The sequence below is a fragment of the Ambystoma mexicanum genome, chromosome 10 (genome assembly GCF_040938575.1).
Source record: "Ambystoma mexicanum isolate Mex_15411 chromosome 10, UKY_AmexF1_1, whole genome shotgun sequence".
NCBI classification, from domain to species: domain Eukaryota; kingdom Metazoa; phylum Chordata; class Amphibia; order Caudata; family Ambystomatidae; genus Ambystoma; species Ambystoma mexicanum.
The window spans coordinates 120,136,531-120,162,661 of NC_090932.1; the positions used below are offsets into that span (position 1 = coordinate 120,136,531).

The 26,131-nt window shown below is 47.9% G+C and overlaps 1 protein-coding gene across 1 annotated transcript in view; it reads right to left on the reverse strand.

The window, feature by feature from the left end:
- The window catches only part of LOC138491215 (scavenger receptor cysteine-rich type 1 protein M130-like), a 1,027,000-nt gene extending 1,012,321 nt beyond the window's left edge, over positions 1–14,679 (reverse strand). The window contains exon 1 of the mRNA XM_069617602.1: positions 14,460–14,679. Coding sequence (XP_069473703.1) covers positions 14,460–14,514 — 55 coding nt within the window. The 5' untranslated portion in view covers positions 14,515–14,679. The remainder of the gene's footprint in view (positions 1–14,459) is intronic.
- Positions 14,680–26,131: the final 11,452 nt, after the last annotated feature.

A 26,131-nucleotide genomic window follows, 5' to 3' on the forward strand; every position in this document is an offset into this window, starting at 1 on the left:
TACCAAAAGATGCAGGGGGACATTTTCCATAACGTTATTTACATATGTCTTCCCCAGATGCCCACACCTTTACGAAAATGGATTTCTTTCCTTCCCGACTGGCATCAGCTTATACACAATCGCTGAAGCATTAACAACTTAAACAACTAAGACTTTTTTCCCACGGATTTGCAGTCCTGCCCACAACGAGATTTGTTCTATTGAAAGGCGACACGGCTGCGAGCTTCAATATACTGCAAACAGCTGCAACCACTTTAAAACAGGTATTTTGAATATAGACAAAACACAAACTACAACGCCTCTTGATCCACACACAGAACATGAGAACGTGCATGATAGCACATGCAGCTTTGTAAACCTGGCAACCCCCCCCCCCATTTTTCTCGATCCACACACATAACATGAAAACGTGCATATCACATCACATGCAGCTTCGTAAACCTGGCAAACCCCCTCCCCCCCCATTTTTCTCGTTCTCCTCCAGGTGTACCACACTTGGCAGACTGCCCATAGTTGCCAGACACTAATGGCTTCTCCAACCTGGTGCCCTACAGCACTCATAGACCTAGACCGGAGCCAGACATATACTTCTAATGCTCCTTATCCTGACCTTGTTTTTTTTATTTTTATTTTTTTAGGTAAGATTGTGTCCTCTCTTTTTCTTTGATCATTCTACAATGAGCCTTACCGTTGGTACTACCATGAGGGTAATATTCAAGTCAGGTGGCTTGGGATCCATGTGTAGACTATAGAGGGAATTCATAACTATTATTTTCTTTCCCCCAGTGATACCTCTTCCCTGTAGTAAGAATATCACGAAGGATGGGAACATACATATAGTTTGGAGTTGTCAAATAACTAAAAATGTAGATGTATTTATCAACCCGAGTATTTTTACGTTCCTTACACGTTGACATTTCCTTCCTATGCAAGTGGTCAATTGAACACCTTTATAATAGCCTTCCTTTTCCTTTCATCTCCTTGAATCACAGGGTCCTGTTACCCACTGCCCTGGCGAAGGCAGACCTTCCTTTTTGGAAAATTGAACTCACATTGTTGTTCCGCAAAAAACGCATTGTTACAAGAGGAGATTAAAGGTCTTGACAGACCACATCGCAAGTTTGGATCGTGGATTATAACGGGTCCAACAACTGAAGGAACTCTGGTTTCTTTTTGGCTCCCCCTTCTGCATTGGCAGACCCTATCCTAGATAAGAATTTTTCACTCTGGGATACTAAGAAGGATCTGTTTCCTTCCTTTTTCTTAAACCAATTTCCTGAACTAATAACAGTGTTTAGGTACAAGACAATTCTCGCATTAATCGTAGGGCGAATAGACTTTGCTTGTAGGTACCACAGGCTATGATTTCACATAACGGTCAATTTGGGCCGGTTTTTGATTCACTGTTTTTTGTGTAAATTATGTTCAAGAATTTCTGTAATTTTGTTCTTTTCAATAAATGTATCTTTCACCTTTTTGCTAATTCTATACACTTTTTATAATTTCAAGAATATGCATATATTTGTGTAGGTGTTATTACAATTTACTGTGCCCTTATAAGTTGGGCCTCATCCGTTTTCCTTTTTTTCTTTGCGATTGTCTGATTGTTATATGGAACACTTTTTATTTGTTGTTCAAACAAAAATATATATAATCATATTTTATTTTTTAACACTTGTGGCTGATATGGTGGTTCTTTTCTTGTGATTGAATGTATAAATGATTTTTTGAAGACGGATTGGACTAGGAAACTTTGTCTGAATAATTTCACCTAAGTGACCAATCCCTTGCGTAACAGCACCTTCTTGTTTTAATAAAACACATCACGGTACAGAGACAGCCTTAATTGATCTCAAAACTCAAATTGACAAGCTCAACGACCAGGGAATCACTGCTATGCTACTCCTCCTTGACCAGTCAGCGGCATTTGACCTGGTGGATCACACGGTCCTGTGTGAACACTTGGCATCGGCTGCCCACTTCTCAAGCGAGGCCATAGCCTGGGTCCAATCATTTCTCGACAACCGAACCATGAGCGTTTTCGCCACATTGGCATCAGCAGACCCCATCAAAATAGCATGCAGTGTTCCCAAGGCTCCTGCGTCTCACCAACTATGTACAATATTTTTACCAAGCCCGTATTTGACTAATTGGATAGATGGGATGTCACCTACTCAAACTACGCAGATGACACACAGATCCTCATTCCCCTTTCAGGCAACCTTGTCTCTGATACGGCCTTGGTAAATGAAATATACCTCATCATTCAGGCATGGATGGCCACTCGTAGCCTTTGCCTGAATGATGAGAAAACCGAAATCCTACTCCTTGGTTTTGCTGTGGCAGCCTAAATAAAAAAAAATAATAATAAATAAATAATAATAAAAAAAAGCTTAGCCCCAACTACTCTGCATTCAACATCGACGGTAACTTAATAACTGTAGCCAAAGTAGTGAAAACAATAGGTTTTTACCTTGAGTCTACCTTGACGATGAAGAAACAGGTAAATTCCTTAGCATCCTCCACCGCCTATACTTGCACACAAGCTAGCTGCATCATTCTCACCAACGCCCTAATACTTTCCAAACTTGACTATTGCAATGCCTTGTATTTGGGAGCTAACAAATGCACCATTGACAAAATTAAAATTTTGCAAAATAATGCCCTTAGCACTGCCCTCAATTTACCCCCCAGAGAACACATCTCTAACATAAGAAAAGAACAACATTGGTTAAACATTAGCAACAGGATTTCACTTAAAACAGCTTCACTAACCTTCAAGTGCCTTAATAATGCAGCACCCCCCTACCCTGTGGAAAGAATAGTAAGAAAACAACATCGCCCCACCCTACCAGAGCTGCCAACTCCTACTGCCTACAGATTCCTAAATTTAGGCAAAAAAAATAAATAAATACATTAATTTAAAAAAAAAAAAAACAGCCGGTAGTAGCTTCCCGGTTAAGGCGGCCCAGTATTGGAATGCACTCCCACTCGACATTAGAATAGATCAATCCTATTACAGTTTTAGACGTAACATCCTCAAATGGCTACATTCCAATGATCACTAGGACCATCTGCATACCAGCTAGCCTCTGAATCTCGTCTCCTCTTGTATTTATGTATATTGTTGCACTACATTGCTTATCAACTATTTGTATATATCTATCATGTACATATGTGCCTTATTCTGTAACCAAGCTTGAAGTAACCATGTATTCTGTACTATGTTGCGCCCAGTTACCTTTGGGTTTAGTGCACCATACTAATCAATAAACAAAACAAAACAAACTCAGTTTAATTTTTCCTGCCTCTGGCAGGTTGAACTGTTCCCGGTGCGGGGCTCTGGGGAGCAATGATTGCTGGACCCCAGGTGGGGCTGTTTGGCGGGCCCTCAGCTCCTTCAGGTGCAGCATGCCCCTGGGCCCCCTGCAGGGCTTGGGTCCCAGTTGAGTGCGAAGCCTCGCCCGTTTTTTTTGCCTGGCTCTAGGCTGGTGTGACGGCATCACGACCCGGGTCCTGCAGGGCCCAGGGTGCAGTAAGGAGTTGGGGGCTATATGTATGTTGAAATGCCTTTTTCTCCTGCCGGTGTGGCTGAGCGTTACAGCACAGCATACCGTCTCTTTGATGTACCTTCGGGAGGCGGGTGGGCTCCGCCTCCAGAGGGGAGGTGAGCTATGGAAGGATACTATGTCTAAAGGCCCGTTCCCAAGGGGATACATTGTTTGATCTCCTCATTGGCAGGGTTTTCTCCTGGTCTACCATTTAAATGTATACTCAGCAAGTTGGTGTCCTCTGCCGCTTCTTGTTCCTCATTGGCTGATGTAGAAGGGAAAAATCTGGACAGGGAAGAGGTGGAGGAAGTGCTTGCTCAAGTTTGGGACTTCATGGGGTTTTCAGAACCCTTGGTACAGGTGGAGGGGGCTGACCCCACAATTAACCAGTATAGGCATACCCAAGGATGGGGTTACCTTTGGTATCTGATATCCGGGATAAGATCCTTCTGGAAAAGGCGTGACTACGAGAAGAGTGCAATGCCCCACTTTATGGCCAAACTCTACTCATTCAAACGGGGTGAGACATTGCTCTCGGATTCAGTGGAGGTTGATATCCTTGCCAGTATGGTGGTTCGCTCCTCCATGTCGGCCGAGGAGGTCACCTGCCCGGGACCCTCTGGACCGTAGAGTTAATTCCAGCCTGAAGAAGGTTCAAGCTGGTACACATCTGGACCTCAGGGCAAATATCTATGGTTCCTACATGGCGGAAACTGTGCTAAGTGGTTTCAGGAAATTGAAAAATGCCATGGATAGGGGTTCTGACTGTGCCCCTTTGCTATCAGAGATGCAGAGACAGGTTGAACTTTTTTTCCGATCTGGCATTTGATGGAGTGTGTGGCTCGGCCATGGCCATGGGGGCTGGTGTGTCGGCCCGGAGGCATGTGCCTCTGCAGTATTGGAAAACAGAAGGTTCTCACAAGGCAGCTGCCCTAAAACTTCCTTTTGATGGCTCCAAACCTTTTGGTGATTCGCTTGAGGATAAAGTGCATAAAGTGTTTCATGCTGACAAACACACTGACAAATTGCGGCACAAATTTACCTCGACTAAGAAATCTTCCTCAGGTGTGGGGGCAGGGACCGGACGGTCTTTCCCTGGCTCCTCCTCTCACTCTTTTCAGAGAACAAGCTTGGGTCCTCCATGCTCTTCATGTCAGGGTCTGGTACAGTAGTCCTGATGGTTTGGACAGGATGGTGGGCGGGTGTATCCAGCTGTTTTTTCCATTAGGGAACAGGTGGCTGCTCGATTTTCTGGGTTCTAGACACCATTCGGAGGGGTTATCAAGTGAACTTCCAGTCTCCCCTGTCCAGGATGGCATGGTTCAGACTGTTGTACCCAGATGACGGGCCAAGAGGTTGGCTACAGCAACTACTCTCTCGAGTTATTTCAAAAAAGGTAGCAGGCGCTCCTCTCCAGAAAGAACATGGCATGATAACCTGTTCTGAGATGCAGCACATGCTTTTTGTATTTTATTAAATTTATATAGCCCTTTACTCCAAAGTGTTTTACAAGAGAACAAGTAACATACAGCAAGCATAAGATGACAATTGAAGCACAACCTGAAAACAGTATAAAGAACACCCTACAATACTGCAGAGTTGAGGAGGGTCTAGGGAGGGGCAGAGGTGTGCAAGGGAGAAGTAGCTGTTAGAGGAGGTAAGAGCGGGGGAAAGAGGGAATGCAAGAATGTGAGAGGAAGAAGAGAGGAAAAAGTGAGACTAGAAGAGAGCAGGGGGAAGGGAGGAAGGAGGTAGGGGGGATGGAGAATGTAAGGAAGAGCAGGAGGTAGAGGTGAGAGTAGAGGGGTAGGGAGGAGGAAAGGAAACATGGGGTGTTAGGGAGGTGAGTGGAAGAGAAGATTTTAGGGAAGAGCGAAAGGAAGGGTAGGAGGGAGAAGAGCAGATGTGAAGGGGGAGGCGGTTCCAGTGGAAGGGAGCAAGGAGTTGGAAGGAGCAGAAGCGGGAGGGGGGCGCAGGGTGGAGGAGGAGGAGAGAGTAGGAAAAGATTAGCAGAGCGGAGAGAACGAAAAGGGGTGTAGAAAGAAAAAGATGGGAAATATCTTGTTCAGAGAGGAATTGCCATAGCATTTCAGTGCTGGACTGCCCATGTGGGCGGGACAAAGACTGATATGCAAATAGTTATTTCCCATCTGTGTAAGGTACAGTGAGCAAAAAGCGTGTGCTTCAAACTCTCATCTCAGAACAGGTTATCATGCCATGTTCTTTCTGGAGAGTTGTTGCTGAAGGCGGCTATCATGCCCGTTCTTTTCCTGCTTCAGGGTCAGGGTTTCTACTAGCGGATGTTCCTGGTCCCAAACCTTCAGGGAAGTATCGCCTAATTTTCTACCTCAGGGCTCTGAACTGCTTTGTCCAGAAGGAACCCTTAAAAATAAAGAATTTGCAGAACATTCTACCGACCAGGTGGGACTGGATGGCGTCTCTGAATCTCCAGGATGCATATTACCACGTGGCTCTCCGCCCCTGTCACATGAAGTTCTTCCGTTTTGCAGTGGGATCCCAGCATTTTCACCAAGCTGGTGGTTCCCCTGGTGGCACATCTGCACCTGAGGGGAATTCAGATTTTTCCCTTCCTGGACGATTTGTTGATCAAGGCAGCCCTCCAGCAGAAAGTCCTGACTCATCTCCAGCTGGTCTGCCAGGCATTGCTGGCCTGGGGTTTCTGGTGAACCGGCAGAAGTCTCAGATGGAGCCCTGTCAGGATCTGGTTTTCATCAGGATGGGGAGAGTTTTTCTGTCCCAGAAGAGGGTCAATCGCTTGCTGACTGCTCTAGGCAGGATTCTCAGGAGGCAGTATGTCTCGGCTCGCCTATTGCTCAAGCTGCAAGGGCACATGGCGTCTTGCACGTTTCTGGTTCCTTGGGCGCGTCTTCATTTGCGTCCTCTGGTGCCTCATCTACTCTCCCACTGGCTACCGACCTCTCAAGATTAGGAGGCTTTGATCCCGGTGTCTCCCACTCAGAGGGTCCCTCTAGTGTAGTGGGTTATGAATCTCCAGGCAGGGGTGTCTCTGGTCCGTCCTCCTGTGACCTCTCTTACTACAGACGCCAGCGAAAGGGGTTGGGAGGGCTACATTGGGGGGGTCCTCTCAGCCCACGGTTTGTGGGCTCCTGAGCAGAGCCATCCATCTTCCAGTTGGAGAGAGTTATGTGCCATTCTCCGGGCTCTGGTGTACTTCCGGGTGTTTCTGGAAGGCTGGGCAATGTTGGTCCGGGTGGACAATACCACAGCATTGGCATATGTCAACCGCCAGGAGGGATCCGGCTGCTCCTTGAATGCCCTGGCTGCTCAAATAGGTTCTTGGGGGGAGTCACATGTGGTATCCCTGGTGGCCTCACATGTCAGAGTGGGGTAGAAAATGTTCGAGCAGATCTCAGCCGCCGTCTGACAGGTTATTTGTGGAGATCAGTGTCAGGTTCGGGACCCCCGTTCTGTATCTAAGCACATCAGGGAGTCCAGGTTGACTGTGTTGGTTGCTCTGTTCTGGCCCCGCCAGAGCTGGTTCCCCTCTCTGATGGAACCTCAGTCCCGGGAACCTTGGCTGATTCCGAAGTTTACTTTTCCCCTACAGGCGGGTCTGGGATTTGGAGTCTGACAGATTCAATGGGCAGTATGGCTATTGCACGGTCTAGGTTGATGTCTCGGGGGTATTCAGGTCCTGTGGTTTAGTCTATCATGAATGCTTGTAGACCATCTACTCTGAAGGTGTATGGCAGGCACTGGAGCCCTTTCTGGGATTGGTGTGGGCGGTCTGGGATCTCCCCTGCGTTCTGGTCTGCCTGCTATTCTCCAATTCCTCCAGGAGGGTTTTGAAAAGGGCCTAGCAATCTCCAAGCTTCGCTCTCAATGGACCTCCATTAAATTCCTCTTGGCGGACTCTGATGGCCACCTGGATGGGAAGGTGTTGGTGGGGAAGTTGATCCGGGGTCTTTCTTCTGCCCATCCTTGTAATCTAAAGGTCTCCCCCATTGGGATCGCCCTCTTGTCTTGCGGTTCCTTCAGGGGTCTCCTTTTGAGCCCATTTCTAAAATTGACATTAAGCACCTTATGCTGAAGACTGCCTTTCTCATCACTATCACTTCTGCCCAAAGGCTGGGGGAGACTGGGGCTGTGTTGTGTCACCACCATTTTCTGAGGGTCCTGACGAACTCTGTGTTGCAGTGTGATCCAAAGTTCCTGCCTAAAGTTGTGTCTCGGTTTCACTCTCAAGATCTGGTTCTCCCTGCCTTTTTTCAGGATCCACAAATGCCGGAGAGGTGGCTTAGCATGCCACTGATGAGCGGCAGGTAGTGTTGGCAGTATTTGGTAGGACTGCCCTTTTCCGACAGTCTGATAGTCTATTGATTACTTTTGGTCCTGCTGGTGCGGGTCAGAAGGCCTCTGTGTTTTCCATTAGTCGATGGATCCGTGTTGGTGTCTCCGTGGCCTATGTGGCTTCTGGGCTGCTTGTGCCTGCGAATGTTCACGGGCGTTCCACCAGGGGTTTGGTGGCTTCCTGGGCTGATGCACGGGGGGTATCTTTGCAAGAGATTTGTAGGGCAGCTACCTGGGCAGATCAGAGCACTTTCATCAACCACTATCGGTTGAATGTATCCCACTCAGGGGATAGTTCCTTCGGGGTTGGGATTTTGTCAGTGGGGATATGAATTGGTGTGAATTTTTTGTTCTGCACTTTTCTGGCTCTGTGTCTCATTGGGACCTTTTCCCCAGTTGCTGCTATGGTATGCCTCGTGAGCTAAGCACTGGGACTAGAAAGAGTGGAGGTAATACTCTGATTACTTACCAGTAATCTTCTTTACTCCTAGTCCCCCTCTTCCCAGTACTGATGACCCTCTTCTCCTTTCCTGTGGGGAAGGTCCCATGCTCCGGCTTGGTTATGTTAAACTAAGTGACGTGGGTTAAGGGGAGGAGTTATAGGGAGTAAAAGAAATAGAAGAAGGTCCTGTGTCGGAGGCAGGGACCTCATGATGATAGTACTGTGATGAGGAAGAGTAGGACTAGGAGTAATGAAGATTACTGGTAAGTAATCAGAGCAATGCTCACCTCCCATATACTCAAACATACACACCATAGTCTGATATTTAAGTAGGATCGCTTCAGACCATATTGAACCCCATTCTTTTTGCAACCTGCATTCCTTATTTTCCAATCTGAACTAGGTTGTCAGCTAATATTACACATGTTCATTAGAGCAACAAGGTTTGGATTAACCATAATGGACGTATTAAATAAAACAAAAAATGATTAGAGCTACTGGTATAGCACAGTAATGTTAGGAGCAAGCCAGAAGGTACTGCATGAAATCTCGCATGTAATCGCGATCTCAATGTTGCCTGGCCTAGTAAGATCGCCGTCTCCGCCTTCCCTTTGTTCCCCCACCTTGCCTCGTCGCGCCGTTGAAACACTCGTGTATAGGCGCGTTATAAATGCCATATCATATCATATCGCGTCCACTTCACAAGTATTATTCCTTCCACACAGCACCATCTTCTTCAAAACCGGTTTGGATCTGAAACGGCCCTCTCCTCTCTGCCCACCCCTCCACCACCCGTTCACACCTGACAGAGAGCCGAGGCCTACGGTCTTCGGACGTCAGAGGGACAATGTGTCACCGCACTGCAATGTTTGAACTGGGAAGCGTTAACCATACAGTCAAGGTGAACCTTTGCCATAGAATGGTGTCACTCCAAACCAAACAAAAGTAACACGTTTGCATGACAGAACTTCCTGCTGACAAAACAAGGGCCTCTGTGCCGTTTAAAGCAGAGATTGCAAGTGCACCCTTGCTGCTCATTCACTTCCGAACAACGTAATTTCCGACACATGATCCAATGGCGCCTACACAGAAGTGGAGACCGAGAGGTCCTACAAGCGAGAGACCGGGCCATGATAAAATTCTTACATTTTCCAACATTTGGGATGCCAGCAGTCTGCCATGAAATGGAAAAAAAACCTCAAAGGGCTACAAAGCATCAGACCCCAAAGAGCCAACAATCTGATAGCCTAACGTGAAGAGAAAATCCCTCTTGACTTCTTTTTTTTTTTTTTTTTTTTTTTAATTCCTACATTTGGTAAATGAAAAAAGGTTATTTTTCTAGTGCTACCACGCGGCGAAGGTTAAAACATATCAGGATACAGTACTGGCTACATCGCTTCGCAGCCCTTCTCATTAGAAGGGTTTCTTTCATTCTCTGTTGGCATCATAAGGGTTTGACATCGTTTGGGGCTATAGTGCGGTCTGCTGTGCTCTATTCATTACAAAGCAAAAACAAAGAGGTGATGGCTGGAAGGTTTAGAATTAATCTGAACCACTGGCATTGCTTTGGGCAACCCTCCAGACCATCGTTCTTCGCCTGCCAAGCCATTACAAAAGGGGAAAGACCATATGCAAATCAGGCTTGGTCCCACCACAAAAAGGGGCAGTCCAGTCCGAACACCCCTTTTGTTTTGCTATTGTCACCCCGAGTGGGACGGGTATGCCCAGACGTGGGTCCCGTGCCTGCTGGGCATAGAGACTCAAGCTACTCCTCACTGATGAGGCCCAACAAGGCTGAAACATGTCTGGGGATGCTTGTGGTCTCGTGCAGATGGGATGTGACCGAGCAGTTCGGGCTGGACTACCCCTTTGGGGGTGGGAGCAAGCCTGATTTGCATATGGTCTTTCCCCTTTTCTAATGGCTTCGCAGGCAAAGAACATGGTCTGAATCGGTAGCTCAGAGCAATGGCAGAGGTTAAGATTGATTCTAAACCTTCCAGCCATCACCTCTTTTGTTTCTCTAGTCATTACAGCCACGTACAGCCCTTCCCCTTACAGGTGTCTGCTTCACTCTCAATTGGCATTACAAATGTTTAATACTGTCTGGGGATATAGCATCGTCTGTTGTGTTCTTTGCATTTGCCAAGTCCCGTGACGTGGCAAACATGCTGTATGTTTCTTTCCTTCAGCAACAATGCCTCTGCCATTGCTGCACACGTAGTTTTGGATGAGCCATTGCCATTGTTTGCAATCATCTGGTGGGAGAAAGTTTAGAAGCCCAAGAAAACACCATCGAGTGAGAAAAGAACCAGTCTATGATCTTCATGACATGGTGGAGATGCAAGGAGTGCACAAGAAGCCGGTGACACTTTTGTGTTGGGGGAAGGAGGTGTGATGGGGTTGTGTGTTGGCAGTCACATCAAGAAATACTTCCGTGGTCTGCAACAAAGAAAACAGCATCTGCAAGGCTATAATTTAGGTGAAAAATTAGGGCATATGAAAAGATAGCATTGGGCCCCACTGGGGGAAAGGTAAATGTAATCCCGGTATGTTGTCTGCAGATGTTCACTGATGAAAATGCTTATAGCCGAAAGCATAAGTACGTTCAAAATGAACTCCTTCAGTCCAAAAATGTGTCAACCAAAAGGAATTAAAGCTGAAATGAATATCACTGTTGTTCCTGATCTCTAAAAAAACACTTCAGCTTGATTGCAATTCGAATGTGTAACATTGTACAAAAAGCAAAGTGATTCTTAGTTTTGCAATCACATGAGAAGACTCGTGGTTCATGCCTCAGACATCAAATAAAGTGCAAAGATGTTTTAACATTACATAGATTCTCAAAAACACTGTGAACTTGAGGGGCAAGTGAAAAAAAGTCATCCATAGCTTCTGCCCCTCCCCCAGTACAATATTGCACAGCAGGGAAACGTTACTAAGAAAACCGTACTTCCCTTATCTCTGGATCCAGTGAGTCTTCTGGGCTGACCATCGGGGTCAGGTGAGGCTCTCAGTGAGTGCAGATTTTGCATGAGAATCACTGACCTCCCTGCATGCAAGAACCTACTCTGCTCTGAGGGGGGCACTGCTCTGTCTGATGTTCCTCTGGGTGGGAGCAGTGAGCACATCTGCACCGTGGGTATCTCGGCTCCGCTTGCACATTTGCTTGCGAGTCCCCGTCAGTCTGCTCAGTCTGCGAGTACATCTGCACTACATGCGAGCGCCCCTGCTCAATGCTCTGTCTATAAGGAGGCCTTTTAAGTCATTAATTGCGGCGTAGAGTTGGTGGCACCTCATCGCTAATTATACATCATTGGGTTTTTAGGGGAGGGTAAGAAGTTGAAATAATTACCAATTTCGCCCACTTCCTTGTCCTGTTTTGATGGCCAGGTTCTCTAGGAATAGCTCCATCATTGCACCTCAATCCAAAGCTGTGGCATCACCTCCAATGTCAGAACTGGGTCCAACAGTTTTGCCAGTGGACCTCAGCTCTCACATGCGTGTCAAAAATCCCCGCCCCTACACAGCTCTGCCAATGCACCTCAAGCATTGGCCCTACGGACACCCTGTCACTTCACCAGCAGGGACTCCAGCTTAGCTATGCGGAACACACCTCTATTTCCATAAACAACACCCCAATGTAATCTAGCACTGCTCACACACAGATAGCTCAATCAGTGCACCTCCATCACGATCGTCTCGGGAGGATAGCTCAGGGGCAACATACTCGGCTTGGAAACAAGACAGCACGGAGCAACACAGGTTCAATCCCCGGGTCCACGCTTAGAAACCTCCTGGAATAAAGCGCATTACAAATAACCGATCATATCATGAACTCATGCTGCCCGTTTTATTCCAGCATTAGGGGTGCTTAGCCACTTTGATATGAACCACACATGACTCTCCCAGTGCACCTCAGTCTTGACCTGCAGCATCCTCTAGTATTCTTTAACTGACGCCACCCACGGTCCCATCAATGCATTCTGGCATACTTCAACGGTGCCGGAAGCTCACAACTCTATTAATGCACGCAGTGATCTGCCTTGAACTCTTAAGCAGTGGCATCTGCAGTCCCTTTAAACTTACACTTGCCCTAATAAGTTATGCTAGCATTGGGGCAATTAGTATTGCTCACACACATGAAGCCTCGCCTGCGCATCCCCTGACAATCGATCACATCAGTCCTGATCTTCAGCGTCCCTGTAATTCCAGCACTGAGAACCACACACACACACACACCATTCTTTCAACATGACACAACCCCGGTTTACAGCAACACTGGTTGTTTCATTCTGGGCCCACACGTTGCTAAACCCCCAATTCTGTTTTAAACCACCCCTTCTGCTCCATTCCTGGTGGCTACACGCTGGTTTTGGGGCACCCACCCAAGTTCTGGCCTGCAGTGCCCATGGTACTTTGCCTTCGTTATCTTAACAGAATACCTACACACTTAACATGTAAGAAATGTCTATACGTCCAACACCTATAACTATATGTACCCTGCTAGAATCTATTGTTTTTGTAAAAATGTTTTGCATATCCTGACAGGGGAGGACTAAAGATTTGCTTGGTTTTGGCTCAGTTTCTAAGGGTTGAATTTGTTGACACGCCTTCTTTCATTTCATGCAATAGCCTCGTGTATTTGTTTTCCACTGCATGGCATCATTTGGCCTGGGATGTCTGCTTACATCCACAGTAATTTGGTGATATTGGACTAATCACACTGCAATTAACGCTGCAAATGGTGATCCATTCTTATATGGTAACCATATGTTTCTTAGTGTACTGACGAACAATGCTTTGTGATGCCACTTCCTGTTTTGTCAAGGGTATATAGGTTGTGGGCCATCACTTCCTGTGATGTCACTTGGGGACGGAGGTTAAGGGTTGTGTGATGTCACTTCCAATACCCCAGCGTTTTTGTTAAATGATGTCCCTGCTCACAATATGTTGAGTAAGAAAAATACGATTGTAGCTTTATTTTCTGAGCCCTGAATAGGAACCCACAATTACCAGAATGGAATGAAAGGTACTCCTAAGCAAGTCACTTTGTGTTTTACAACTGTACTAATAATACTGAAAGAAACACAATTAAAGAAAATGCATGAGACAATTGTAATCATTGTGTCACACATCGTGCACCTTTACGCAACTCTTCCATCAACCAACAGCGCAGTTTTTTTGCAGCAACATTATCACATGGAACCTGCGGGGGACACCCCACGCAAACGCAATTTTAATTTTTTTGTAAATGGAGGGGTGGGGTTTCACCCCTGCAGCCCCTGCTCCCATTTATCCTATACATTGTCCCCATAAATAATGTCACCTGTGCCGTTTCCCGGCAACTATATGCATGGCGACATTCTTTATGGGGATAATATTACCCTATACCTGCCATTGTAATCAACCAACATTCACACCATGCAAGGACAATAGCAGCTTCCGATTGTCAACCTACTGCTGTGTACGCAGAGATCCAACTTGAATCTGCTTAAATGCGAAACTCAAAAAAGATAAACCCGAGCAGAGCTCTTCCGAGCTTGGAAGGTCCCTATGTGCTGCGAACAGCTGATCACTGTGGGCGCAGTGTGTGGCGGCTCAGACTTGGAGTTTTGTTTTGATTCAAGATCTGGAGAGAAACTGTTTAAACAGGTTCAGGATCCAGGGAAATCCGGCCCAACTCCTGCACCGAGCAAGTCCGACATGTAACTAGTTCCTAAACGCAACTGCCTCGCTACACAAGCACATATGCATTTCTTGTTAAATATCCGGGAGATTGCTTCCTTGCAAACCAGCACAAACAGTAACAACCTATGCAGCACTACTAACAGATGTATCAACAAGGGGGTGCAGAAAGAAGGGGGGCGTCGTGTCCTAGAGTTTCATTTCACAAACTTGCATGCAATTGGTTTCATTCAGATACCCCAAGACTACATCTTACAGAATGAAACATGGGACGCACAAATGAAGGAGGGGAACAGGGCGCTCGCGATAACGTGAAGCTGCCCCGTGCTACCTATGCTATTCTTTGAAATATACAATAAAAGGTGTTTAAAACAGCAGTAACGCATGGGGCAGGATTCCCTGCAGGCCGCAGTGCAGGAGCGTCATACGGCGCTCCTGTCCGATCTTACCGGAAGCATCCAGCAGCACTAGCAGCAGCACCTGGGCGGCTCCAAGCCAGCACATGATTGCTTCCCTGCTCAAAAGCAGCCCGCCAAGCCCTTCATGCTGTCCCGCTCGCCGTAGTTTGTGGGGACATGGTTCTCCCTCTCCACGTCAGATTACGTGTGCGCGAGTGGACGCAGAACAGGACACCTGCCCGTGTCTCGGAGCAGGGCGAGGCTGGTTGGGGAGTGCCCTGCCCTGCCCTTGCTTTGCGCACCTGAGGCATTTCCCTTGAGCTCTCCCCTCTGTATACAAACTCCGCCTTGTACGGTGTCAGAGAGACACTCGCAAGGAACGGCAGCTCTCAGGGAGGGAGGGAGGAAGACAAAGCTCTGGGGAAGCGTTGCCTGCAGCATTCTGGGAGTTGTCGTCTTGCTATACAATTGACCAAGTCATTCAAATACATTGTTTCAGATCTAACTCTTGCTACCACGGGTTTCTCTACGACATAAATAACAATACAGTGGCCCTCATTACCACCCAGGTGGTAAGTGAAAAACGATGCCGGTAAATGATTACCGGCATCGTTTTCCGCTAGGTCCGATCATGACCCGTGACCGTTAACTACGATGCCATTAGCGGCATCGTAGTTAACGCTGCCGCTAACTGCACCAAGGACGCGCGCACGTGATCTGACACACCGCAAATACCGGCATGACGCAAAGCTACGCGAATGAAGACCCAAGCAGACATGCACCTAACGCCATCACCCAGCCTGTTAAGTACCTTACCGCCATAGTGCTAATTACGCCATCGCGAACCAACCGTAAAGGGCCTTGTGCAGTGAATCCAGCTGCCACAGGTGCACAGAATCAGCACAGGTGGAGGCAATACAGACTCAGGAAGAACAAAAAGAGCACACCCAACCCCTTCCCACACCCAGTCACACTCCACAATGATTCCAATAGGACTACCAATGTTGGGGCTGGAGGACCTGATAGCAATGCAAGTGCTACAACTTCAACTACAACAACAACAACAACAACAACAACAGGCTGCACAGAGGAGATGCAGGAGGAGAAGGAGGGCAAGGCAGGGCCAGCAAGCCCCACCAGCACAGCCAGTGGCACCACGCAGGCAGCCAACAATCCCACGCATCAGAGCCAGTCCATTCATCCTCACTGCTGAGCAGATCCACACCCTGTACCCTTTGGACCGGGACACCATCACCGCCATCGTAGACATGATACACAACGACATTGTCAGCATGATAGAAACACCAACCGCCATCCCACCCCTACTGAAGGTAGTGTCTGTACTCCACTTTCTGGCCACAGGCACCTACCAGCACACAGTGGGACACTTGCATGGCATTTCACAACCATTATTCTCACGTACACTGATCCAAGTGCTTGATGCCCTCCTCAAGCACACAGACGACTACATCTCATTACCACGGTCTGCCCAGGAGATTGCAAACACCAAGATGGGTTTCCATGCACTAGCCGGCATACCTGGTTGCATTGGTGCCATTGACTGCACCCATGTGGAATTGGTGGTGCCACATGCCATGGAGGTACCGTACCGCAACCGTAAACTATTTCACTCAATCAACGTGCAAATGGTCTGTGACTCCAACAGGATCATCACACATTGCTATGCCCGATTCCCCGGAGCAACCCATGATTCAATGTTCCTTTGGAAATCCACAATACCACGCTACATGGAGCGACATGCAGGGCCAAGATCCTGGCTACTCGGTGAGTCACATGTCATGACCATGGAAATGTGAAGTGGGTAGGTGAACGACATACCAATGCATACTCCACCTGGCTGAAAGGGGGGGAATGGGGAATGATGCATACTCCACCTGGCTGAAAGGGGGGGGGGATGATGCATACTCCACCTGGCTGAAAGGGGGGGATGATGTATACTCCACCTGGCTGAAAGGGGGGGAGAATGATGCATACTCCACCTGGCTGAAAGGGGGGGGTGATGCATACTCCAGCTGGCTGAAAGGGGGGGCATGATGCATACTCCAGCTGGCTGAAAGGGGGGGAATGATGCATACTCCACCTGGCTGAAAGTGGGGGAATGATGCATACTCTACCTGGCTGAAAGGGGGGGGTGATGCATACTCCACCTGGCTGAAAGGAGGGGGGATGATGCATACTCCACCTGGCTGAAAGGGGGGGGAATTATGCATACTCCACCTGGCTGAAAGGGGGGGGGGGTGATGCATACTCCACCTGGCTGTGAGTAGCAGAGACAACGGAGCCAGATCATACCCTAAAGCAGCACAAACTTCAGCTGACACCACTAAACCTAATGGCCGATGTATGCAGCCCCACCACGTGAATGAAGGTGTGCCCCAACCATGACACAACCATCTGCAAGTGCATTGTACCAATTCACACCACATTGACCTCAACGAAATGCACCTACATGCACGTCACCAGACACCATCCACTGAAAGGCCTGTCCCCCATAACTGTGCACGAATGAGGCACATAACGGACAGAAACATCAACACACCATCACACAGCAGGGCCCCCAAAATGTCCCTATAAACATCAGTAGTGCTCACTGGGGTCATGATGAGGCTGACAGCAATGTTGCAATGATGTGAGCGTTGACATCACAGGACACGTGCCAGGCCACCAGAACAAACGGCATGAACGAACACAGTGGATGGGCACTCACAAGGCACTTGACCCCCCTGCATACATTGGTTGATGGCATGCACAACATTCCATAAGAGCCATGAGCATATACTGGTCGCAAAGGTTGAATCAATTAGTGCATTTAAAAGAGGTCCGAAGTAACAGTTGGATGCAAGCCATGGTGGCACGTCATGTTTTGAAATAAACGTCATGACTGACACATACATTCTCGCCCACATACAGGTGATGCAGGCTATCCCCTGAAGAGGTGGCTCCTTACACCAGTCCGGAACCCACAGAACCAGCAAGAGGAGAACTTCAACCGTGCACATACACGTACCCGTGTGGTGATTGAGTAGGCATTTGGCCTATTGAAGGCACGGTTTCGCTGCCTCAGCATGTCTGGTGGGGCACTCCTGTACCGCCATGAGAAGGTGGCAAAGATCGTCATGGCATGTGTCATGCTACACAATATTTGCGTCAGACGCAATGTGCCCCTGCCCCCTGATGCAGAACTGCAACCACCTGACGATGAGGATGATGAGGGTGGGGATGGGGCAGCACCTCATGGAGGCGGCGATGCACAGGAGGGGCATGAAATGCGTAGTACTCTGATCAACCAATTATTCTAGCACACGCGGATGGGTGGTGTCACCTGAAGATGACGATTGTGGCACTGTGTGGGTCTGTTATATGGACACTGGGGACTGTTTACCAATAAATCACACATACGCAATGAGCAATGTCCACACATGTGATTTGTGCAAATATGAAAAGTGTATTGTGAAAGTGATTTTGTTGAACACATCCCCTCCCCCCTGAACTCCCCAACACGCCCACTCCCCCCTCCCACCTCCCCCCTGAACTCCACAACACACCCACTCCCCCCTCCCGCCTCCCCCCTGAACTCCCCAACACACCCACTCCCCCCTCCACCCTCCCCCCTGGAATCCCTACAAAGGTGTGAGTAAGTCTGTGAAGAAGTGTCTGATGTAGGATTTCTCCACTGTCCGGCCACTATTGGCAGCCCCCTCCCCTGGCCCCCGGGGCACCCCTGCCTGTGCTGCGCAGGTTCCTCACCGATCGGCGGATGGGGCTGCTTGGTGTCGAGCTGGCACCCGAGGAGGTTCCTGCCTGCTCATTTGGACTCATGTCCCGAATTGTCTGCACTAGTTCAGAGATGACGTTCCGCACAGCGGCGAGTTCTGGGCAGATGTCCTTTGTGGAGGACTCAATAGCAGCCTTCACTGTCTCCGCACATTTCTCCATTTCTCCATTGCTGAGGATAGTTGCTGCTGCCGGGTGACGATCTCCTCCAGGGTTTTTTGGTTTCTCTGGCCCATGGCTAATGGCAGTGGTATTCCCATTGGGCTGCTCACCTCCTGCAGCGGGGATGGAGAGCCTGGCCAATCCTCATCCTCTAACTGCCCCTGTATGGCATCCGCATGTGGGCTGCTTAGGGACAGGTAGGGGGAATGAGGGTGGGCAGTGGGGCTTCCGACATCAATCTCCTCAATGATCCCTGCTTCGCTATTGGAGGAGGCTGCAATGGCAGCAGTTTCCCCAATAGTGCTGCTTGCAGCAGAGCCTGTCCCTTCTGTGGGCACGATTTGGGTAATGTCTGCTGCTGCTGCTGCTTCTGTGCTGCCTGCTGGGGTGGCTGTCAGTGCCCTGTCCTGTTTTCCTGGCACAGATTTTGGCTGATGTGGAGTTTTCCTCGGGACGGCAGAGGTGGAGGGTTGTGGTGTTGGCACAGTTGTCCTGGCCCTCTTGGTGGGTGTGGAGGCAGTGGTGTCCTCATCCTCAAGGTCGGAATTTGAGCCTGTGGTGGAGCAAAGGAGGGAAAGTGTTATTGATGGGTCTGCGGACATTGGGCGGGCATTGTGACGACTGACATCTTATCAGTTAGTACATGCGGCACATTTGAGGCAGGGGCATACAGGTTGTCTCCCTTTTGTGTGCAAGTAGCACGGAGGTATGTGGGTGCCTGCAGTTAGGGTGTGCATACTGCATGCGTACAGGGTGGAGATTGGATGTGTCTGTGGGCAGTCTCCTGCTGATGTGTTGCATTTACACTATGGGGCAACATTGTACTTCACATGAATGGACTTTGGTGAATTTTGCATGGCTTGATTTGAGCCACCTACCTGCATCGCCTGATGTCGGGGCTCCTCTCTCCATTCCTCCTACTCCTTCTATGCTCTCCATTCCGATTGTGGAGGCACAGATTTCCGCCCATGGCTGCAATTTAATAGGGGACTCCGATCCTCCCCCGGTTGCCGTGCCCAGGTTCCTGTTAGCCGATAGGATCCTCCTGACTCTGAGCCGCAGATTGTCCCACCGCTTGCGGCACTGTCTCACATTGCGGGGTACTGTCCCCACGGCACTAACCCGTTGAGCTACCAGTGCCCATATGGCCTTCTTCTTGGCTATGGCCGGTCTTGTCATTTGGTTGGAGAATACCGCTGCAGCGTTCTCCTGGAGGGTCTCCACAAGCATGGTAAGCTCCTCTCTGGTGAAGCGGTCTTGCTGCTGGCGGTCACAGGCTTTTTTAACCACTTTAGGCATTTTCTTGCAGGAAGAAGGTTGCTGATGGTATTTGCCGTGTCTCAGGCTCGGATGTCCAGTGGTTGCGGAGGATGCCAATGGATTGTGTTTTTAAAGATGGCCACCGTGCTCTTTCCCGTTCCGCCGCGGTGACGCTACTTCCGGTTCCGCTTATTTACGGTCACCGCTAATTGCGGTGACCGCTAACTACGGTCACCGCTATGAACGGTGGTCAGGGTGGCAGTAGTGCGCCTTGCACGGCATACGATGCCGGTAGGTGCCGTTTTGGGGGCATTAACGCCATGGCGCAGTTTACATTACCGGCATGGCGTAATGCTCGTGCATGATGGGTCGTAATGTCCCACTTTTTACGGCTTTGACCCAGCACGTAAACGTTAGTTACGCCATGCCGGTAATGTCGTATACTTACCGCCTGGGTCGTAATGAGGGCCAGTGTGTTTAGATTAAAGGCTCTACACTTAAGGAGATTAATTGGGTGATTAGTGCCACTTTTATCTGGGACTTAATTTCACCAAGGGGTGAAATGACAGGGGTGATGGAAGTGGCATCACTTTCCGTTTGGCTTTGATGACACCACATTGATTTAAAATAAATTAAATACGCGTACATCATTAAATTAACGCCTAGTTTCAAAAGTAGACAAAAGGCCGTTCCTGTTATCAAGGATAGTACGTATGTCAGTGTTCATGTTTGGGGTTTTGTAGGTTGCCTGGTCATCGCCGGGCATCTTGGCACAGTAGCTGTTTAAAGAGACAGAACATCATAATAAAAGTAACAAGAATGGAGTTAGTGGGAAAGACAACGGTTTTGCAGAAGGCAAGCAAATGATCAAACTTGCGAAAAGCAATTGATCCCTGCTTCGGAAGGCTTAAGACCTCGCCAATGGAGGAGGTTGTAGGCTCAAGGCAGCACTCTACCATGACGCTCAGACCATGGCTCTGATCAGTGGCAGAGGCAGGTTTTGATGCCAGGGGGTCGGCGGAATCAGGGGCATCATTTGAGGGTTGGCAGGGATCGCACCAGCAACCCTTGAGGTCTCCCTTGCTAACCGAAAAAAAAAAAATGACATATATATATTTTTTTTTAAATGAAAGCTCCTGGGCTGTGCCCAGCACCATGTGTCTCTTTATTTCTGGAGTGGCAGGATTTCTTGTTCAGGCCCCCTAAAATAAACAGGGGGTTCCACAAGTGTAACACTTTCAGCGGTGACCCTAAATAAAAAGTATAGGAATAACAAATAATTTGTCTTTCTGGAATTCTGGAATTCTATACAATAATTGGTAGACTCATTAAAGGTTTATTTCAGGCACACTTCAGGAGGTGTGTCTGTTCTCAAACACCTCAAAGTCCAAATGAAGACACAAACTTCCAAAAAGCATTTAGAGTAGAATAAGCATCCATTTCAGACTATGTGCCTCATTATAACTTGCCAGATATGGAAACAACGGTGGCGGTAAACCCGCTGCCACCGTTGTTTCCATGCCGGGCGATCACAACTCCTGCAGGCGGAGGCGTCAAACCCTGCAGGCGGATGAGGAAACACCTCATCATCAGGAGATGGTGCCGGTGTTTCCATGATCCCCATCCCCATTGAGTCCTACGGGACTCGATGGGAATGGGGATTAACACCATTCCGCCTCCGGAATTCCTGGGGCACCGGGGTTGTAATGCCCCGGTAATTCTGGGAGTCACGGAGACAGAATGGTAATACGAGTCCGGCGGTAATCAGGCGGTTTTACCACCTTGGTTACCGCCGGACTCGTAATGAGACCCATATGCATTTTGGTTTTGGCAAGTTGCAGTTATAGCGTGTATTATTCACCGATTGTCTCTGTTACGATCATCACCATCTCGGTGTCCTCAATCACTTGACAAAATCATTGTGCCTGAAAACTTGCACAGTGTATAAATGTTTGACCATAGCACATTAAGTGCCTTTGATTTCATTGTGCAACAATGAATGCTATGTTGTAATGTGTCTATCTTTCCTATCTCCATGGAATGCTCTTTGTGATGGTGTAAATGCATTGGAGGGAAAGGGCCTCCATGTCCTTGTCCTGTACTCCCTTATCATGTGTGTTCTGTGATGTTTTCTGAACAGGAGTCCAGTTGGGACTCATGACAGTGCAGCTCTTCCTCTTTTTGGTCATGGGGAACGGAGACCCTTGGGATACCCTTATGGCACCCGTGGGTGGGGGTACAGCCCTGTACCCCTAGCGTATGATTTTGGGCACCTGTGTGTGACCCACAGAGAAGGATATGGGCTGGTGGCAGCTCCATGATGAATTTGGCAGGTGCTGTAAGTTTCCTCCATTTTGGGATACCCAGGCCCTGCCATATGAATCAGTGGATTCCTGATAGAAGGTGAGATGGCCCATGTGGCCTCTTGGTTTCTATTGCCCATTACCTTGTTTTCCCAAAGTCCTGGGAAGCCCTGCCTCTGTCCCTTCCCCTGACTGGCTGCTGGGTGGAAGAACCTTATATGGTATTGTGGGGAAGTCCAGGCCAGACTGGCTGGAGCCAACCCAATGACTTTATGTTGTGGGTACACCCTTGGGATGGGACCTAGGTGAATACAGTGTGTGGTCTGGATTCTGTGTGTGTGACACAATGAATGAGACATGAGACAGCCCTGCCTGAAACTGACATGAATGCAGTGTGGTGTGCTGAATGTCTGGGTGCTTGCCCCAATCCACATTCTTTGTTATGGGTGTCTGGGTGGAAGTGAATAGCCTGAATGCATGTGAGCCTGATTGGCTGCCTACTTGCAGGAATGCCCATCTGTGTGATTGGCTGACTGAGCCCGGCTCAGCCAGAGTGAATGAGGGACAGATGTGTATATCTGGGAAAACTCTCACTTCCCAGTTCAGAAGCTGAAGTTGAAACTTGAAGCTGCTTATCCTTGAAGCCCAGCTGGAAGAAGAATAATTGCTGCTGCTTTCATTCGACGAAATCTAAAAGCTGTTGAGTCTGTCGAGGACTGATCTTTATTGAGGTCCTGAAAAGCTGTCGACCAGAGAAGGCGTCCACCGAAAAGCTTGAAGTGAAGCACCAGGACTTTGAGGCCATCGAAGTCCATTGCCGTCGACCAGGGTTTGGGGGACTTGTGTAACTGCTGGATGCCAGTCGTGTTGCCCAGAAGCAGGGCAGCTTGACGAGTGCTGCTCGATGACCGGAGCCGCAACGCTCCACCTTGGCCTAAGAACCTTGGAACGAAGGGCTACTTTGCCATCCCTGTTGACCACTTTGTCCCACTGGAGAAAGTCGAGGTCATCGGCTACCAAGGAAATTCCTCCGGTCAGTTTCCCACCACCAAAATGTCACACTTCACTATTCCTTATGGAATAGGTGGAAACTTCAGAAATAGACTGATTCCCCCATTGCAGCATGGCTTCCAATGGGTCTGGTCTGCATATTGTTAGCACCATCCGCGGTCTAGTTATTTTAAAAATGGCCGCCATTGCTCCACCCTTTTTTCCTTTTTTAAAAAAAATGTTTTTATTTTTGTTGCATCAATCAGTTTCCAGGAAAACTTTAAATGCAAAGTACAAACTTTAAACAAACAAAAATACAAACTTTAAACACGCAAAAACGCAAAAAAAGAGTAAATGTAAAATGCAGCAATTTTATAGGGAGGAAAGAAAGGCCAGAGAGTTCTACATAACCAACATCAAAAAAATCTCTCTGACAAAATGAGGAGGTTTATGTTCAAGATTCTCAAAATGTTTCCCCAAGCATTTTTCTCAGTAGACAGAAAGTGCAGCACAACTCATTACCAAGTGCTGCAGAGTTTCTACCTCCTGTCCACAGCAACGACAAGAGACAATCCAAACTTCTCTCTTTTTAATCCTTCTTCCCAGCACCTACCTCGTGGGCAGGAGAATTAGGCGGAATCTCAGAAAATACTGTCTTTCCGAGTAGGAGGGGAATTTGTCTAAGTATGGAAGCACTGTGCCTCGACTATAACGTTCTTCCTTACCCAGAGATACAGACGGAAGAGCACTAAGCCTATCCATCATGACAATCCAGTCCGAATCTAGAAGTTTTTTCTTTACCTTGAGCGGATTTTGGATTAAACTGTCTGTTTTTTGAGCAATCGTGTCCAAAATGCCTTTGCAAGTTGTCTGCCATGCGGTTAAGGCTGGAATCGATCCACCCGACAGGGCTTCATTTATGGCCAAAAATCCACTTCTTTACGGAGGGTCCAGGCATTTGCTTTAAAGAGTTAGTGATTTCCAAACCATTGCGATATAAAGTGAGGTTAACCCCAGTTCTTTTCTCACACATTTAATGGGAAGGGATGATGGTAATCTCAAAACTTGTTTCCAAAAGAGGCTTTGCAACAGGCGCCAAACCTCCGCAGCAAGAAAAAAGTTGTCTTCAGCCGCGTAGGTATAGACAGGAGATACTTTTAGTTTGTAGAAGTCCATAAGTGGTCGAAGTGAAAAAGAACATTAGCATCGATTGATTAGAAGTGCTTGGGAAGCCAGATTCTTAACTTTGCTTCTCAACCTTGTGACCCCTGGCCCATCTCGGATACTATCATTTAAAGTGATTCCCAGATAGACCATTGCAGAGACCACCGGGACAGCTTCTCCTGTTAAGTGCCATCAAAAACCTTTTAGCTCTATTAGATGTTCCCAGGCCCAAAATTTTTTCGATTTTTTAGGGTTGATTCTGAGGCCGTTCTCCTGAACATACAGGTCTAGTGCTTTCAACTGTCTCTCTAGACCTATCGCAGTTTGATCCAGTAAGAGAAGGTCGTCGGCGAACAACAGCTACCCACTGGAGTCGCCGCAATCGTAGGTGGGAAACTTCTTACTGCTCCGAAGGCTTCCTGCATATCGGATATGAATAGGCAAAACGCAGCAGGAGCCAAACGGCACCCCTATTTCAGCCTGTTCTTAGAGATGACATTATTTGAAAGGGTACCTTTTCTATCCAATCTGATTCTGAGCATTGTTACACTATGAAGGGCCTCCAAGGGTTCTCTCAGATTGTTTGGACAGCCCCATTTCCTCAATTTAGTCCACAAAAGGCTACGGTCGACAGAGTCGAATGCCTGTTCAAGATCTATGGACGCAATGTATATGGTTTTATATTTTTTTTCCTTGATCATGCATTTAAGTATGTTAATGAGTAAAACATTCAAGGATGTCCCAGTGCCTTTACGGAAGCCTGACTGCCAAGGATCTTGATGGTAAGTCAGCCGACTTCAATCATTCAGATGTCTCAGGACCACTGCGGCGAATATTTTTCCCACGACGTCCAAGAGGGCGATCGGCCTATAGTTTGCAGTGTCAAATGGGAAATTATATCGTACCTCCTATTGCAACGAATATATGTATATTGGCCTACGTCAAGCTGCTCGTAAGCCACTTGCGAAGAAATCTGTGTTGCAAGGTCCTGACCTTAAAATCAATGTAAGCTGCCATTTTAGGTCAATCCGCCATTTAGGTTCTCTCTGTAAAGTCACCCTGTGAGTTCAAATGGTGGACGATGTCATTCCAAAATACAACATGGCCGTCTTGACCTCTGTGTGTAATTAATATTTAACTTGCCTGCAGGCCACTTGTTGAGGTCGTGAACTGAGACCTTGTCCTTCGTTGACCTGTGTGTAAAGGATTACTCACGTCAATGAAACTAATCCGCGAGCATATGTTAAGAACAATGTATTCAAATACTGAACTGAGAACACTTGTTTTTAACTACATTGTATTCATGTTTGAGAAGACCTTTATGAGATCCTAAAATACACAGTTGCCGTGTAGGCTTGTTGACGTATGTATTATAGGCAAACTAGTTGCATGTGGATATGCGAACTCGGCATGAACCCTAGATCAGTAATGTATTAGAGGAATATTAACCCGAAGTAGGGTTGGACATCATGTTCGCAAATGGTATAAAAGAGCAACGAATTCTAATGTACAGCATCTCTCACTGGATACACTGAACCACGCTGGAGTTCATTGTGTTGTACTGGGGGCCGATAGCTATCTGTTTCTTTCCTTGGAAAACTGTTCAGTATAAAATAAATTTCTTTGTATGTTCTTTTGTAACCCATGTTCGGTGTATTTCCTTTTGGGGTACTCAGCCTCGATATTTTGATTTTGTTTTCACAGTTGGTGCCCGAAGAGGGACCCTCAAGATTGATGCCGGATTATCGAAGGTTGACCCTCGCTATCGGTCCGGGATCGGACAGTGTGACAAAAAGGGGCCCCACTGAACGAGACGCGACACTTCAGCAGCGCTGCACAACCCGATCCCTGGGCGATTAGCTTGTGGTCCGAGAATGGCATCTTGACGAGCGTCCACTTATCGAGGCGGGCAGATTTGCCAAAATCACCACACACGATGTTACGCTCACCTGGTTCCCACGGGGGCGTCGACCGGAACTGGGCCGCTGTTATTTCCACCAGCGTGACGTGTAGCGCCGAGATAACTGACTGGACTGGCCCGCTCAGCCT